The sequence below is a fragment of the Penaeus monodon genome, chromosome 43 (assembly GCF_015228065.2).
Source record: "Penaeus monodon isolate SGIC_2016 chromosome 43, NSTDA_Pmon_1, whole genome shotgun sequence".
Classification (NCBI taxonomy): Eukaryota; Metazoa; Arthropoda; class Malacostraca; order Decapoda; family Penaeidae; genus Penaeus; species Penaeus monodon.
Genome location: NC_051428.1, coordinates 29,313,559 through 29,331,058, shown reverse-complemented (window position 1 = coordinate 29,331,058; position 17,500 = coordinate 29,313,559). Strand labels below are relative to the sequence as shown.

Genomic DNA, 17,500 nt, shown 5'->3' with positions numbered 1-17,500 from the left:
TATTACTATTGCATTATATATAATACAGTACCTTCTAGATAAAATACATACATTATATACATATATAAATGCATACATTATATATATACATACATTATATACATATATATATGCATACATTATATATATACCTATATATGCATACATTATACGATATACATACATATATATCATACATTATATTATACATACATTATATGCATATCATGTATATATCATACATATATATTCTACATTATATATATACAATATATGCATACATTATTATAATATAGCCATAGTATGCATACATTTATATATATATACATACTATATGCTACATTATATATATTACAATATATTGTCATACATTTTATATATAGACGTATATAGGCATACATTTTATATACATATATATGCATACATTATATATATATACATATATATGCATACATTATATATATATACATATATATGCATACATTATATATATATACATATATATGCATACATTTATATATATACATATATATGCATACATTATATATATATACATATATATGCATACATTATATATATATACATATATATGCATACATTATATATATACACATATATGCATACATTATATATATACACATATATAAGCATACATTATATATATATACATATATATGCATACATTATATATATACATATATATGCATACATTATATATATACATATATATGCATACATTATACATATATATATATGTATATATTATATATATACATATATATGCATATATTATATATATACATATATATATGCATATTATATATATACATATATATGCATATATGCATATTATATATATACATATATATATGCATATACATTTATAGGCATATGTATATGCACATGTATACATCTAGTGGATATGAACTCACAATGGCCCCACCATTTACATACTTATATATGTATGAATAATTATATAATATAAATATGCATATGTGTAAACATGACTACACATATACATATGCATGTATATATATATACACATTATATATATGTATAAATGTATACATTATATATATATGTATATATGTATACTTGTGAATATATGTGTATATGTATATATGCATATGTATATGCATATATAAATATATATGCATATATATACACATATATTCATATTTATATATATATACATATATATATATATATTTATATATATATACATGCATGTGTGCATATATGCATACATATATGCATATATGTGTATATATATGTATGTATATGTATACATGTGTATATGAATATGTATATATATTCATATAAGCATAATATATATAAATTTGTTATAAAATGTATATATATGCATATACATTATATGTGTATATATATGCATATACACACACACATATATATATGTATATATACGCATATATATATGTATATGCATATATATACACATATATATATATGTATATGCATATATATATACACATATATTTATATATTTATATATATGTATATGTACATGTAGATATGTACATATACTTATACATATGTATATGTATATATACATGTATATGTATATATACATATATGTATATTTACATGTAAATGTATGTGTATATACATATATATACATATATATGTGTGTACACATATAGACATATTTGTATATATATATATATATACACATGTCCCTGTATATATATATACATATATATATGCATATAAATACATACATATATATGCATAATATTTACATACATATATATGCCTATATATACTTACATATATATGCTTATATATACAGTATATTGCATTATATACATACATCATATGCATGTATATACATACCTATATAATGCATGTATAACTACATATATATCATGTATATACAAGGTACATATATATATGCATATATATACATACATATACATGCATACTATGCATAACATACATACATATGTATATATATATAGAATAATATATAGTATATTATAATAGATGTATATGCTAGATATATATATAATATATTTATATATACACATGTATATCATATATATAAATATATATATAGATATTAGTATGCATATACATGTATATAAATATGCATGTATGTTGTATATAATGTAATTATATATATATATATCGTATATATATATATAATATATCTATGCATATACAGTATAAAATTTTGTATGTATGTAATGTATGTAGGTATTATAATATATCTATAACATCTTATAAATATATATGTATATAATATATAGAAATATATGTAGAATCTATATATATATAAATAGATATGGGTATATATATATATATCATATATATGTATATATATAGATTATCTAAATATATAGGTATTATATATATATATATAAATATATATATATATTTATATATTAAAAATATATATATATGTATAATATATAGATGTATATATATATGTATATATATACTTATATATATATATATATCTGCATATAGATATATAAAAAAAAAAAAAATTTTTAAAAACAATCACTATGCATATAGATGATATATATATCTATAATATATATGCATATATGTATATATAATATATATATTAATATATATATGATATACTATATAATATAACTGTATATATATATAGAGGTATATATATATATATGTTATATATAGTATAGTATCTATATATATATATATATATAGAGTCCTGGTGTGTCATATATATATATATATATAATTATAATCTATATATATATATATGCATATATAATATATAAATATCTGATAAATATATATAAATATATATATAAATATAAAGTATACATATAACTGTAATATATATATATAAAACTTTATAAATATATAGAGTAACTATAATATAACATACTATATATATATATATATAAATATATATTGTCATCTACATGTGTATATATATGTATATATATACATATGTATAATGCAGATACATGTATATGTTTATCTTATATTTATATGTATATTGTATATGTATATGTTTTTTTTTTTTACTTGTATTATGTATATTCCACATATATAACATATATTACACCACACATATATAGCATATATATATACCTACATATATATAACACATATAGACATATCCAGATATATTTTTTATATATATATCCATAGATAATACATGTATATATATACATACGTATACATATACATTATATATTTTTTATTATAATACTAGATGCCATATATTATAGCCTACATACTACATATCATATTATTGTTATATATAATACATATATATATACATATATATACACATATATATACATATATATCCACATATATAAGATACCTATATATACACATAATAGCTACATTATATACACATATATTATACATATATCATTAATATAGATACATATATTCCATATATATACACACGATATAGTAACATATTATACACATATAATATACATATATATACCCATATATATATAGGCATAGAAGTACACATATCTATTACATATATATCTACATACATATATATACATATTATATTTTTATATACACACATATATATACACACATATATACACATATATATACACATATATATATGCATATACATATATATATATATACATATACATATATATACATATACATATATATGCATATACAATATATATATACATATATATCATATACATATTATATACATATTCATATATATACATATATATATATGTATATATATATGTATATATATATATGTATATATGTATGTATATATATATGTATATATATATATATGTATGTATATATATATATGTATGTATATATATATATTTTATATATATATATATATATATATATATATGTATATATATATACACACACACACACAGGTAGAGAGAATTGAAATCTACTTTTGATGGATATTCATCCACAGTGAGGACTAAAGCAGCAAACAAATTCTTAATACAAAACCTCTCTTAGTGGAGCCAACCACGTATGGCATTTATACCTGCCACCCAGCCTTTGCACCTCGTTCATCATAACAAACAGACTTCTCCAAAGTGAGCAGGTAAACCACATGAAATGGTCTTGAATAGCCTAGCTGTAACCTAGCCTAAAAAAATACTAACTGCTTGCATTTACAAAATTATAATTTTCACCGATTCCCAAAATTAACCATCACATAAGTCAAGGGCCAAAACTATTTTTTCTTCTTTTTCTTTCTTTGATGTCCCTTTAACTATACAGTATAATTATGCATACATGTATACATACATAACAGTACATATATATAACCAAATACATACTTCAAAATCAACACAAAAATTTTAGTTCATACATGTCTGCTTGCTCACCTAATTGCATGAATGCAGAGTAATCTTCTGGTCTAAAAGCCATAAAGGTAAATAAAAATTTGAATTTAATACACTAAATAACCTTTCTAAAAAATGAATCTGGTAACAACAAATGTTCATTCTAATTAGCAAGTAAATAAAGGCAATCTGGGAAATTTTAAAGCTGAAGTACTTAATGAGTGACACTATGGAGAAGTCACTATCAATTTTTTATACTTGTACATTTGTTATTCTATAAAAACCTACTAATGCCTACTTTCTGACATAAGGTGGCTCATCCATAAACCAAAAGTGCTATGCTGTAATACAATTTTTCCATTCATTCTGTGTTTTCTCCAATAAAAGCATTAGAACTTTGGAGCAAATAAATGTGCAGGCCAGGATTTCATGGGATCCCTAAAACCACAATTAAAGAAATTCCCTAACCTCCCTGAACTCTGTGACCTGGAAAAGCTGAAAGTGGTATTCAGCTTCCCATTGAGTACAATAATATTTGATGGTAATCTTGTTAAGTTAAATTGTGCAAATATTTATGCATTTTTACAAATTTTTACTCTTTTTTTAATAGTAGTGAATTTTGTTTATTATTGTACTTTTGGGCAAGAAATATAATGGAAATACTGAGTGCATCATTTTATATATTTCAGTCTGTCCTATGTACCAGTTTGACAATCAATTTTTTTACATGTACGGTCTAATAATTCATTTAACACTATCTATATGAAGTTTACATCAATCAAACATTTAAAGTAATGTCTCTAATTTCCCTTTTAATTTCTTACTTTTCTGCATATGTGGATACAGAGGGATAACCAGATAATAGAAACAAGTACACAAAATTAGACTTACATAATTAACAGGTTATATATTATATAGTTCAAGCAAAAGCATGAAACAGTTTAACAATCTCTAATCTGCAGGTTTCGTGGTCAATCATGACTGCAAAGATCATACGGTAACCTATAGCACTCCAATAATATGAAATCAAATCCTAGACTATAGTAAGTAACCAAACCTAACCTGACCCAAACTAACCTGAGTCATTATACTACATACAATGCAAACATCAAAACATTCCTGATTTCAAAGATATGTGGGACACTTGATATACCCATTCACAAACAGGTGACGTATCATTTTGTCATGGCGAAAAATACCAGACCCTTGGTGACACCTTACCAGCATTTATTCGGGCAAGGCAGATCATGCGCGAAATGCAGTGACAGTCGAGCTACACCATGCGTTGAGGTAGTTCACTTCGACTCGCAGCCTGTTTGTAAACAACCAAGATGTCCACCAACTTATAGCTTCAAAAGTATCTCTGTGCAAACTGCAACACATATTTCATTTTTGTTTCCTATATTTGTTAGTTATAAATGCGTGTGTGTCTGTTTCAAGTCCCCATATTTTTTCCCACAGATGAGTGAGTGTATCCAACCAGAAATCACGTAGGGGATAATTAGTTCTTACTTGACTATGCCTATACCATGTCCTATTATCGCAACAGCCCTTTAGGAGAATTCACACAATAGAGAAGGTTGTGTTAGGGGAAAAAATAAAATTTACATGATGTTGGGCAGGTCGGCCTCTGCCAAGTGGGGAAGAAAAATATATAAACATCTAACTTACCTACATAAAAACTATTTCAAAGGGGGGTGGAATCTACCTATAACTGGGTATTGCAGAAACTATAACAGAAAGATGGACAGATAGAGATAGATCAAAGTTTTGAAGGCACAGTAGACATACATAACTATAGGAGGAAAATAAAAAATCCTCCAAAGTTTCATTTCCAAGTTTGAAAAAAGTATACATTTATAAACAACTTAACTCTTACCCTTCTAAATCTTATGAAAATTTAACTTTTCTCCATAAACTGAAATATCTTTGAACAAATGAAAAATCATCACAGATACAGAAGTCAACAATAAATTCAATAACTAATTAGACTGTCTTATACCTTTTTAATCTAGCCTTTTACCACTAACTTTATCATGGCAATTCTTCTTCCCCAATGCAAACAATAAGTACATGGACAAAAAACAGTTAGTGTAAGAGTTTAATTAAAGAAAGCATTCTAAATAAAATCCATCATTATGGTCCTTTCTTGCCATTACTAATTTCCAAAGAATTAATTTGATAAAGATGTAATGCACATGCATTTGATGTACCACATTTTAGCAATGCATATTCAGAAAAAGTTCTCACTTTATAGTGTCCACACTATACCTAGATGTAAACTTAACATCTGCTTATGTAAAAGTAAAATTAACATCTGCTAGAGCTGAACAAACAAGAGTTACTAGAGTGAATTCTCCATAAAATGATTATGGTAAGCATGAATATCACGGCACGCAGTGCACAAACTCCATTTTAGCAGATATCAACCTTGATAAATGCAAACATTTAAGAACCATTAACAATTTCCTTCAATGGTGAAACCTTCTATAGTGTTTAATTAATTCATGATAGGTTTTGCAAGCTCCATTCTGAGCCATGTACTAGCCTTCCCACCATCAGGAAATAATGGCTACTTTGGGGGGGGGGGGGTATATTATTAATGATTGCAATCAGGGCCAAACCACCCAACAGCTGTTTCACATTTATAACTTTGGGCAGGTACAGCCGTGCGTGGCATCGATACTTGGCACTTGGATTTTGGGCTCAATTTTCCATGATTAGACATTATATGTTACCGTCTAACTGCTTAAAGTGGTTGTTACTTTTCATTTCTATTCACTTCATACATACATACATACATATATATCTGTATGTATATAATATATATATTTATATATATTTATATATATTTATATTCATATATACATATATATACATATATATATTCATATATACATATATATATTCATATATATATATATATATATATATATACATATATATATTCATATATATATATATATATATATATGCTATATATATATATATTATATATGTTATATATATAGTATAATATATATATTATAGTATATATAATTTATATTATATATTATCGTATTATTATATATATTAGATATATATATATATATAATATAATATATATTATTATATATATATATTATGTATATATATATATATGTATATTTATTTTATATATATAGATATTATTTAAATATATATTATTTTTATTATATATTATGTAATAATATATATTTTATTATATTTTATTGTATTTTTTAAAATTTTATATAGATTATGTATATTATATATATTTGTTTTTATATTTATTTTTTTTTAAATATCTTTTTATATTTTGTATATTTTCTATAGTAATATATTTTTATTATATTTTTATCTTTAAAAATTTTAAAATTTTTATATAAAAGTTCTTTTATATTTTGTATATATCTTGTATATTTATATTTTCTATTTATATATTTTTTAAATATTTCTATATCAATATATTTTATATTTCATATATATTTTTAAATTAAATACTGTTTTATATATATTTAATATTATATATATATTTTAATAATTTATAATATTCTTAAAAATTATATATTTTAATATTTTTAATATAATATACTTTTATATATATATTACATATTTTTTATTTTTATCGTATACATATTTTTTATATATATACTATTTATATATATATATATAATATTTATATTTTATTATATATATAAAATTATTTTATTTAAATATATTTTTTAATATATATTTTTTTAAAAAAAAAAAAAAATAAAATCAAATATATTTTTTATTTTTTTTTTTTTAATTAATTTTTATTTTAAAATATTTTTTTTTATTTTTATTCTTTTTATTTTATTTTATATTTTATTTTATTTTGATTTTTTAAATTTTATATTTATATTATTTTTTTTTTTTTATATTTTATTTTATTATTTTTTTTTATTTTTTCTTTATATATTTTTCTAATCTTTTATAACTCTATATTTTAATATATAATATTATATTTATATAAAATTTATTTCTTCTTTTATTTTATAATTTCTATTTTATTATATTTTATATTTTTTTTATTTTATATAAAATATTTATATATAAAATTTATTTTATATTCTATAATATTAATAAAATTTAAAATCTATATTTTATTAATCAAATATATATATATATATATATTTTATTATATAAAAATTTATATTTATATATTATATTTTTATATATATAAAATATTTATATATATTATATTTTATATATTTATATTTTTTATTTATAATTTTATATTATATATATATATTTTATATCATATATTTTAATATATTATATTATATATATTATATAAATATATATATTAGATATTTTTATTTTATATATATATATTTATATTTAAAATATTTATTTTTATATTTTTAAAATTTTTATATTTATATATATTTTTTATATATATATTTTAAATATATTTTAAAAATTTTAATATTTTATATATATATTTTATAAAATATTTATATAATTTTTATATATTTTTTTTTTTTTTTTTTTTTTTTTTTTTTTTTTTCATGAGGAGCTTTTTTACAAGACAAAACCTGCAATCTCTATCTCTTAAGGTAATTTTGCATCGAGAGAGAGAGAGAGAGAGAGAGAGAGAGAGAGAGAGAGAGGGGAGAGAGAGAGAAAAGGGAGAGAGAGAGAGAGGGGAAAAAACATTCGGAATTATTAAAGAAATTTTTTTAATCTCCCACCCTTCCCCATTCAAAGGGATTTCAGGATATATTAATGTACGAAACATAAATTTAACATGTTTCAGCTACTTTAATAACCAAGCAGATTAAAATATTCTGGCTATCTAAAATGTAGAAATGTCTGAACATTTACTTGTTTGCGTATATTCACTCACTCACTCTTAAAATCTCCAAAGTCAAGACATCACCTGTGGAACTGTTATGAAGTCTGCAATCATTATTGCAAGCCTAGAAATTATTTAGGACTACACAAAAAAGCCCCGATTCAAATTCTTTTTTAAAAGTAGATCCTTTTTCCCCCGCTCCCTTTAAACCCTATCCCTAAAATCAGTCCTAATTTTTTAAAACAAAACTGGCCAACTAAATTAAACCCAAAAAAATTTTTAAAATCATTAATGTTGAAGCTAGAGCATCTAGTGTGCCATAGAATCCCATTAACATTCTTAAAGTGGCATTCTTAAAAACAAAGTTTTAAAATGTACATCTGAAGTGAACATAAAATATAAGTCTTTCTTATTCAAAACATTGTTGATTTCTGTATCAAAGGCTAAAATTGTAAGGACTTATTAGCATCTAATGTACATGTTCCTAACTAACATCCACAATTAACAAGTAAATTAATACTCAGTGTAAATATGTGAATGATAATAAAACTTCATAACAGAACAATTACTCACAGCCATCTAAAGGAAAATATCACATTCTGATTTTCAGGCAATACAAATTTTGTAGAAATGTTATGTGTTCCCTTTTTGGAGATTGGACAGTCATGAAGGACAGACAGGTGGATAGGATGGGAAAGGTATTTGTTAAATGTAGTAAAGGCAACTGGAAATTCAATTACTTTCTTTTAAAAATTGTAAAACAAATAGTACACTATATCCCTAATTTTTGCTATACAATATAAATAAATTCTTGTCTAAAATAATATATAACAAAATGTATACCATAAAAAATAAAATAAATTCAAACTGTACTTCCAACTTCTTACAAAACATACCCCAAAACGGCCCCAAAACAAGGAAGAAAAGTGAACAAGAAAGACAGCTTGAGAAATTACTTTTAAGAACTTACTGGTGCTGGAGTGTTACTAGCACTAGACTCTGATGACTGGGGAGGAGTTGGGCTCTTGTCAAACTTCATGTTCATGTCATCAAGAATGTTTTTACCAGTATTAGGGTCTACAATTGCTAGCGTCTTGCGCTCCCTTTGTGGGACTTGTCCTGAACCTGGCTTCATCTGCTGGTGTTGACTGTTTGGTGGGTAAAACACTGGAAAGGAAGAAAAGATATCTATGTATCTAAACTCTTATTTCCAATCACAAGCATTGGTAACATATAAACAATCACACACACACAAACACACACACACAAGTATCACCAATTACCTAATCCCATGTAGCTAGCTAACCCTTTAAGGAGGTACATCACCACTATATATCTAACAAAGGCAAGAAACTGAGTTTCAAATCTACTATTAGCCTCTGCATTCTCAACAGCCGAGTCCATTCGGCTTGGTGGGCAAGCAGCATGAGTAAGTGCTCTGACGATATTAAGAAGAGCTTGTTTTTAGACAGCTTATGGAAGGAAGTTACATCCACTGCCTTTGAGATAAGGAAATGAGGCAATTCTGCTCAGCCTAACAAACACAGGACATGTCAAACCACATCATCAAGGAGAAGAGCATCATTGGAGGTGAAGCAAAGTGAACTGGGAACTTCGGGTAAAGATGGGAGAGGGGAGGGGGGGGCTACCAAATGCTGAGCATCAATCACCAACGATCAATCAGTATAGCAGCATTCCTCAAACACTGGTTGATTTCAATCCTTCTACCAAATTGTCATCTGATGTTACGATTCAAAAAATGTACTTTAGGATGTGAAATAGTAATGTGGTTTCCTACATTTCTTTTCCGTTCCTGGTACTTCAACATCAACTAGAAAGTTGCAACCAATAGATAATAGTTTTAGAGGGCAGTGCCAAAGATCTCCATATTTTTTTTTTTTTTTTATGTTTTGAATAACTAAATTCTTAACTAAAATATCAACAGAAAGAAATGATATGAAATGTATAAGTAATTTTCTTCTACTGATACAGGAACATAATCCAAAGAAAGTTATAAAAGACAAGAAAAGAAAAGAAAACAGAATAAAATATGGAAGAATGATAATTGATGATAATTATTGATGACAATGATGATGATTATCGATGCTGATGATGATTACTGATGGTAGTGATGATGATTATTGATGGTGGTGATGATGATGATGATTGTTAATGCCGACAACTACTGATGATGACTGATAATGGATGATGATGATTAAATAATAATCAATACTAATAGCAGATAATGAAAGTTTGGAACCAGAAAATGAGAACAAGATTCTCACTCAGACCAAACACCTCCTCAAAGGGTTAAAACCTACAGAACCACCCTTGCCAGCAGCACAGAAGACCAACACACACAAAAAATTCACTTGAACCAAGACACCAATCCAACACAATAACGAAGGACAAATCCCACGAGCTACTTACCTCCCTGGGGCTGCCGAAACTGCATGGTAGGTGTGGCCTCGTGCTTACCTCCCGAAGCCTGGTGGTACTGCATGGGTTGGAAGTGGCCTGTGGGGTGAGGCTGAGTCATCTGTGGGGTGTGGAACTGCCCAGGCTGCGTGTGTGGCGTTGCCTGCCGTGGCGGACCCATTGGAAACTGAAAGGCAGGTGGAGGATGTTTATACTTCAGACACTCTGGATGATTGTTGAAAATTTATATATAGAAGAGTGGGATTAAAATGAAAGTAATCAGTAAAAATTGAACCAGTACATCTCCATACAATGATTTTGTTTCTAAAAGCAACCTTGCATTGTATCAAGAAAGTTACAAACACAAATACTACTTGTAAAACTGTCATACAGCATCTCAAATCTATATTATGAATGTAAAACAATTACATAACCACAGTATCACACTGTACCAGAATGTATTAGTAAACAAAATATACATGAGTGATCTGGGCATTTAGCAAACATGCAGGTATGTATGTCAAGCACTGGTATTTCACCCCCAGCCACACCAGCATACTATCTCATACAAAAAGGAAATGTTTACCCTTATTATCCCATTACCAAAATTTCCTGGGTCATGTCTTTGCAGAATAACACTCACAATAATACATAAAACCCATTATTGACAGTACCATTCAGATACAACTAACAAGCAACTTTTTGCATTTACACAAAGACTGGACAGAAGCTGGTCTTAGGTTTACCCAAAGCCATCAACAATACATTACTGATTCTTCCCTAAAATGCTCAGGACTTTTCATTCCTTATCAATAGACTGGTGCCCCCCCGTGTGTGTGTGCGTGTGTGTGTGTGCGTGTGTGCGTGTGTGCTTGTGTGCTTGTGTGTGTGTGTGTGTGTGTGTTTTTGTGTGTGTGTGTGTGTGTGTGTGTGTGTGTGTGTGTGTGGTGTGTGTGTGTGGTGTGTGTGTGTGTGTGTTGTGTGTGTGTGTGTGTGTGTGTGTGTGGGGTGTGTGTGTGTGTGTGTGTGTGTGTGTGTGTGTGTGTGTGTGTGTGTGTGTGCTTGTGTGTGTGTGTGCTTGTGTGTGTGTGTGTGTGTGTGTGTGTGTGTGTGTGTGTGTGTGTGTGTGTGTGTGAATGTAAATGTGTGAATGTAAATGTGTGAAAGTAAATGCGCATTTCCGAATTTGCGTGTGCATATGCATGTGCATGTGCATGTACATGTGCATGTGAGTGTGCGTGTGCATGAGTGCTGTGTTCTGCCGTGTGTGTGTTTGCCGTGTGTGTGTTCTGCCGTGTGTGTGTTGTTCTGCCGTGTGTGTGTTGTTCTGCCGTGTGTGTGTTTTCTGCCGTGTGTGTGTTATGCCGTGTGTGTGTTATGCCGTGTGTGTGTTATGCCGTGTGTGTGTTATGCCGTGTGTGTGTTATGCCGTGTGTGTGTGTTCTGCCGTGTGTGTGTGTTCTGCCGTGTGTGTGTGTTATGCCGTGTGTGTGTTATGCCGTGTGTGTGTTATGCCGTGTGTGTGTTATGCCGTGAGTGTGTTATGCCGTGAGTGTGTTATGCCGTGTGTGTGAACATGTGATTGTCATGTTACGGGTGCGCGCAGAACACAAGTTGAAAAAAACAGGTATTGCAAATGTAAACGCAGCAGTGTCTTGTCCGAAGTGAATCTGAGAGAAGGCGCTGGCCATTCCTCCGGCCCCTGACCCCACACCCCCACTCCACGACTCCCGCCCTCCCTTCCCAGACTTCCAGCGATCTCGGCGCAGGAATGTTTCGCATAAAATGGGATGTCTCTCCCCTTCCGCTGACATCGCTGCCCCACGCACAAGCCGTTGACCGGTTCGCATCTTATTACATCGTCTTTTAGTGAATCAGAGGACAGACGACGCCTGTGCCTTCCAATCGATATGGATCATTAAAAGGATTCCAAGAAACGGCAAAATTTGGGTTTACTAACGCCTTCGTGGTTAGTTACTCCCGGAGAGGCCTGGGTGAGTGCCAACGTAAATTATATCTTGGTTGCTTTGCGGGTCCTCCGTTTGTGAGGCGGAACTAAATGCTTATAGCGTTTCTTGTAGGTTTACATGTTAATCGTGTTGATTAATCATAATCTAAGTGAATGACGTATGCCTTCCCATTCAAAAAACTTTTTTATTTCAAATATATATATAAAATGGCACTTCGGTTCAGTTCCTCGGTTATGAAAGTAAATTACTGACCAAAGATACTAATGATGCACGTGTGGATACACGAAATTCACTGGTTACTGAAATAGACCTACCCCACAGTGAGTGTGACAACGGCTTCCGCGCGCGCACGCACGCATGCGTGTCTTTTGGTTCAAGATCTCGACGCACTACTGTTTTATTTCATTTTATATATTCTTTTGGACAAACTGCTGGTGATCGGATAAGTCTTATCATCAATTACGTGGGCCTGAACCCCCCTCGATTCCTTTCGCACCAGGACGCAAGCAGTACTTGCCGTGATCGCTCATCTTTGGCTTTCTATTCATCCAATAAGACAGAACAGAACTTGTAGAAAATGCCAAAATCAACTGAACTGTCATCCAAGCGCCACACTAACGGACTGTTATCAAAATGCCATGCCTAGTAGTGCAATATCCCTAATGCATACACAGATAGGTGGTGCAGTTCCCGTGAACTGATCCTGTGGGCGAAACTAATTGCAACACACTCAGGACCACTTCCACATGCCTTTGGTCTTTCTGCCAAGGCAGGTACTTCAAACGTTTACTGCGTCAATCTTTCGCAGATTTCGAATGAAACTTAAAGAGGCCAAGCGCGTGACAACGCCGCATGCACCTGTCCTGTATCCCACCTAACCCAGCCCCAATATTTGCCCTACCCTCTATCCTTCCGGAGTCTTCGGCTAAATTTGGGTGAAGGATAGAACCAGGGGACGGGGGGGGGCACCCCTTCTAGCCCCCTGGCAGCCCCAAAAAAAGCACTAAGCCTATCTGCCAACCAAAGCACCAATCAACCCGGCCAACCCAAAACCCAAGCCCCTGGCCACAGCTGAGCCAGCTAGCCAGCGCCGATTCTTACGCAGGCTGAAACCCTACGCCATGTGCCACTGAAGCCTGCGACGCACCGAGGAAATGGACTAGAAACGCCAACGCGTGGCCATCTAGCTTCGCCCCGCTAGCATGGTCCGAAGTCGATTCTCCATTGCTATCGCCAAAAAATCTGAACTTTAGAGCCATAAAGCTGGCCAATCCTGCAGCTAACAAGTGCACCCTGGGTATGCCCATGTAAAAGAATCAATAAAAGCCTATGCTAATTGGCACAAATTAAACAATATACAATTTGAATCAAGTTTTTCTTTTCTTATGAATACTTGCACACATCTGCATTGCAGGTGGTTCTAAAGAATGTTGCACCAAGTTGCACAGCAATAAGGGAGATGTGTAGACAATGATAAATTATACTACGATCTTGCACTACCCCTCTTTACTGGAGTGTATATCATGGGAAAAGCTTTGTATTTCAATAAACTGCCATCTTTATATCTTTATAAGGAAAAAATAATGCATAGTCGACATTCATGCTCATTCCGAATAGAAGACTGTTAAAAGCATCTGCAGGGGAAAATAATTGTTAAAAAAACTATTTATATACATGTCTATCAGTGTGTGCGTTCGTGTGCGGGTGCGTGCGAGTGTGCGGGTGCGTGCGAGTGTGCGGGTGCGTGTGCGTGCGTGTACATGTGCGTGCGAGTGTGCGGTGCGTGTGCGTGCGAGTGTGCGGGTGCGTGTGCGTGCGAGTGTGCGGGTGCGTGTGCGTGCGAGTGTGCGGGTGCGTGTGCGTGCGAGTGTGCGGGTGCGTGCGAGTGTGCGGGTGCGTGCGAGTGTGCGTGTGCGTGTGCGTGCGAGTGTGCGGGTGCGTGCGAGTGTGCGGGTGCGTGTGCGTGCGAGTGTGCGGGTGCGTGCGAGTGTGCGGGTGCGTGTGAGTGTCCGGGTGCGGGTGCGTGTGTCCGGGTGCGGGTGCGTGTGTCCGGGTGCGGGTGCGAGTGTACGGGTGCGGGTGCGTGCGAGTGTGCGGGTGGGTGTGCGGGTGCGGGTGCGTGCGAATGTGCTAGTGCGTGTGCTCGGGTGTGGGTACGTGTGCGGGTGCAGGTACGGGTAGTTGTGCGGGTATGGGTGGTGTGCGGGTGCATATGCGGGTACGTGTTCGTGAGAGTGAGACGCACGCTCGAGCTTACTCGCCAAAGAATTATAGTAGTGTGTGGATGTCAGCGTATTTAGTATCCAGTCTTTGTATATCTGCAAATATACTTGTGTATGTGTTAAGTGTATAGGTGTATGCGTCTATGCATGTCATTCTGTGCGCGCGTACATGAATGCACGTGCTACAGTATAAGAGTGTGGAAGTGCGTGTGCTTGTGTTCGTGCTAGTGTTTGGAGACAAGATATATATAATATATATATATATATATATATATATATATATATATATATATATATATATATGTAATCAGGGTCGAACCTCTAGGTCAGTTGGGTGGGACGCACGGTTGGACATCCATCGACCTCTCCCAGCTGGCACGCCGTTGAGGATAGGGCGTATCCCATTCTGATAATACAGGAGACTACGGTTATTGTTATCCAAAAAACCTACAGCAACTCTAAGTCACTAACCAAACCACTACGGCAGAGTCAATAACACTGCATCATTGGGAATTCGAGGTTATTGTGGAAACTGCATTCAACTTTTCACACCACTTACGAATAACTATAATAATTGATAATGATGATGATAATAATTTCATGATGATGGTGATGATGAAATAATAATAATAATAATAATAATAATAATAATAATAATAATAATAATAATAATAATGATAATAATGATAATAATGATAATAATGATAATAATAATAATAGCATTAATAATAATAACAATAATAATATAATAATAATATAATAATAATAATAATAATAATAATAATAATAATAATAATAATAATAATAATGCAAAATCAGTTTTGTTCATTAACTTCGAATCCCCTACAGTACGGTGTCTAAACATGCATATTAGGTGTCTATTAACATCAGATATTCTAGAAATCCAATGCTGAGAAACAGGGTACTGTTCGTCTAGCAAACCGACGGCCATGTGTGTTGCACCCCCTTACCCCTCCCCTACTCTACCTCCCCAGCCAAGTCTCACTGGACACTGCGTAAACGCGACCCCGACCCGACTCCGTAACGTGACCTAGGGATCATGCCATAGGTAAGAATAAGCATGAATCAGGCGAGAGGAGCCACAACAATGGCGGGCAAGCCTTAAGAGGCTGAGCAACGGTCCGTTGACCGGCGGCCCCACTCGAGGGGACGGATGAAAAAGAAGCTGCAGCAGCACTGTCAGGCCTGCTGCACACAGCCACGATGTCGCCATCGTACTTCTAATATAAACCCAGCTAAATTTGAAGTTAATAATTGTGAGTGAACACGGAAGAGAGAGAGAGGGGAGGGCAGAGAGATGTTGGGCCAGAAGCATTGCACAACCTCTATTCTTGGCATCCGTCGAATCCTCAAGCTCCAGATATGAGCGTCCGCACAGGCTTTTGTTTCCACCACATTTTCATGGGGAATCCCTCGCGCAGCGAGGGAAGACGAGAAACTTCCACAATGGTGTTACGGCCACGAGAGAGTGGGAGAGGAGGATAGGAGCAGCAGCCTAGTCTTATCCTTCCCTAGGCTACGTGGTTGGCGTGCCTTCCGAAGTGCTGGCGGACGGGAACCTCTCACTTACGAATATCAATACATGGGATGCGACAGGACGCCTCTTCAGGTCGGACCCAAGAGCCAGCCGACAACACCCGGATCAAAAAAGGCGCTGTTCCTCCTCCGGGCTACGGAAGCAGGAAGCCGACAGACAGCGCTCCGTAGCACGGCCACTATACCTCATCGTGGCACAGCTGCCGCAGGTCGGAAAACTGTGGC

The 17,500-nt window shown here is 31.6% G+C and overlaps 1 protein-coding gene across 1 annotated transcript in view; it reads right to left on the bottom strand.

The window, feature by feature from the left end:
- LOC119568347 (chromatin modification-related protein eaf-1-like) overlaps positions 1–17,500 on the bottom strand; it is a 180,078-nt gene that overhangs the window by 110,381 nt on the left and 52,197 nt on the right. The window contains 5 exon segments of the mRNA XM_037916803.1: positions 9,487–9,551; positions 9,678–9,687; positions 10,079–10,275; positions 11,539–11,713; positions 16,038–16,124. Coding sequence (XP_037772731.1) covers positions 9,487–9,551; positions 9,678–9,687; positions 10,079–10,275; positions 11,539–11,713; positions 16,038–16,124 — 534 coding nt within the window.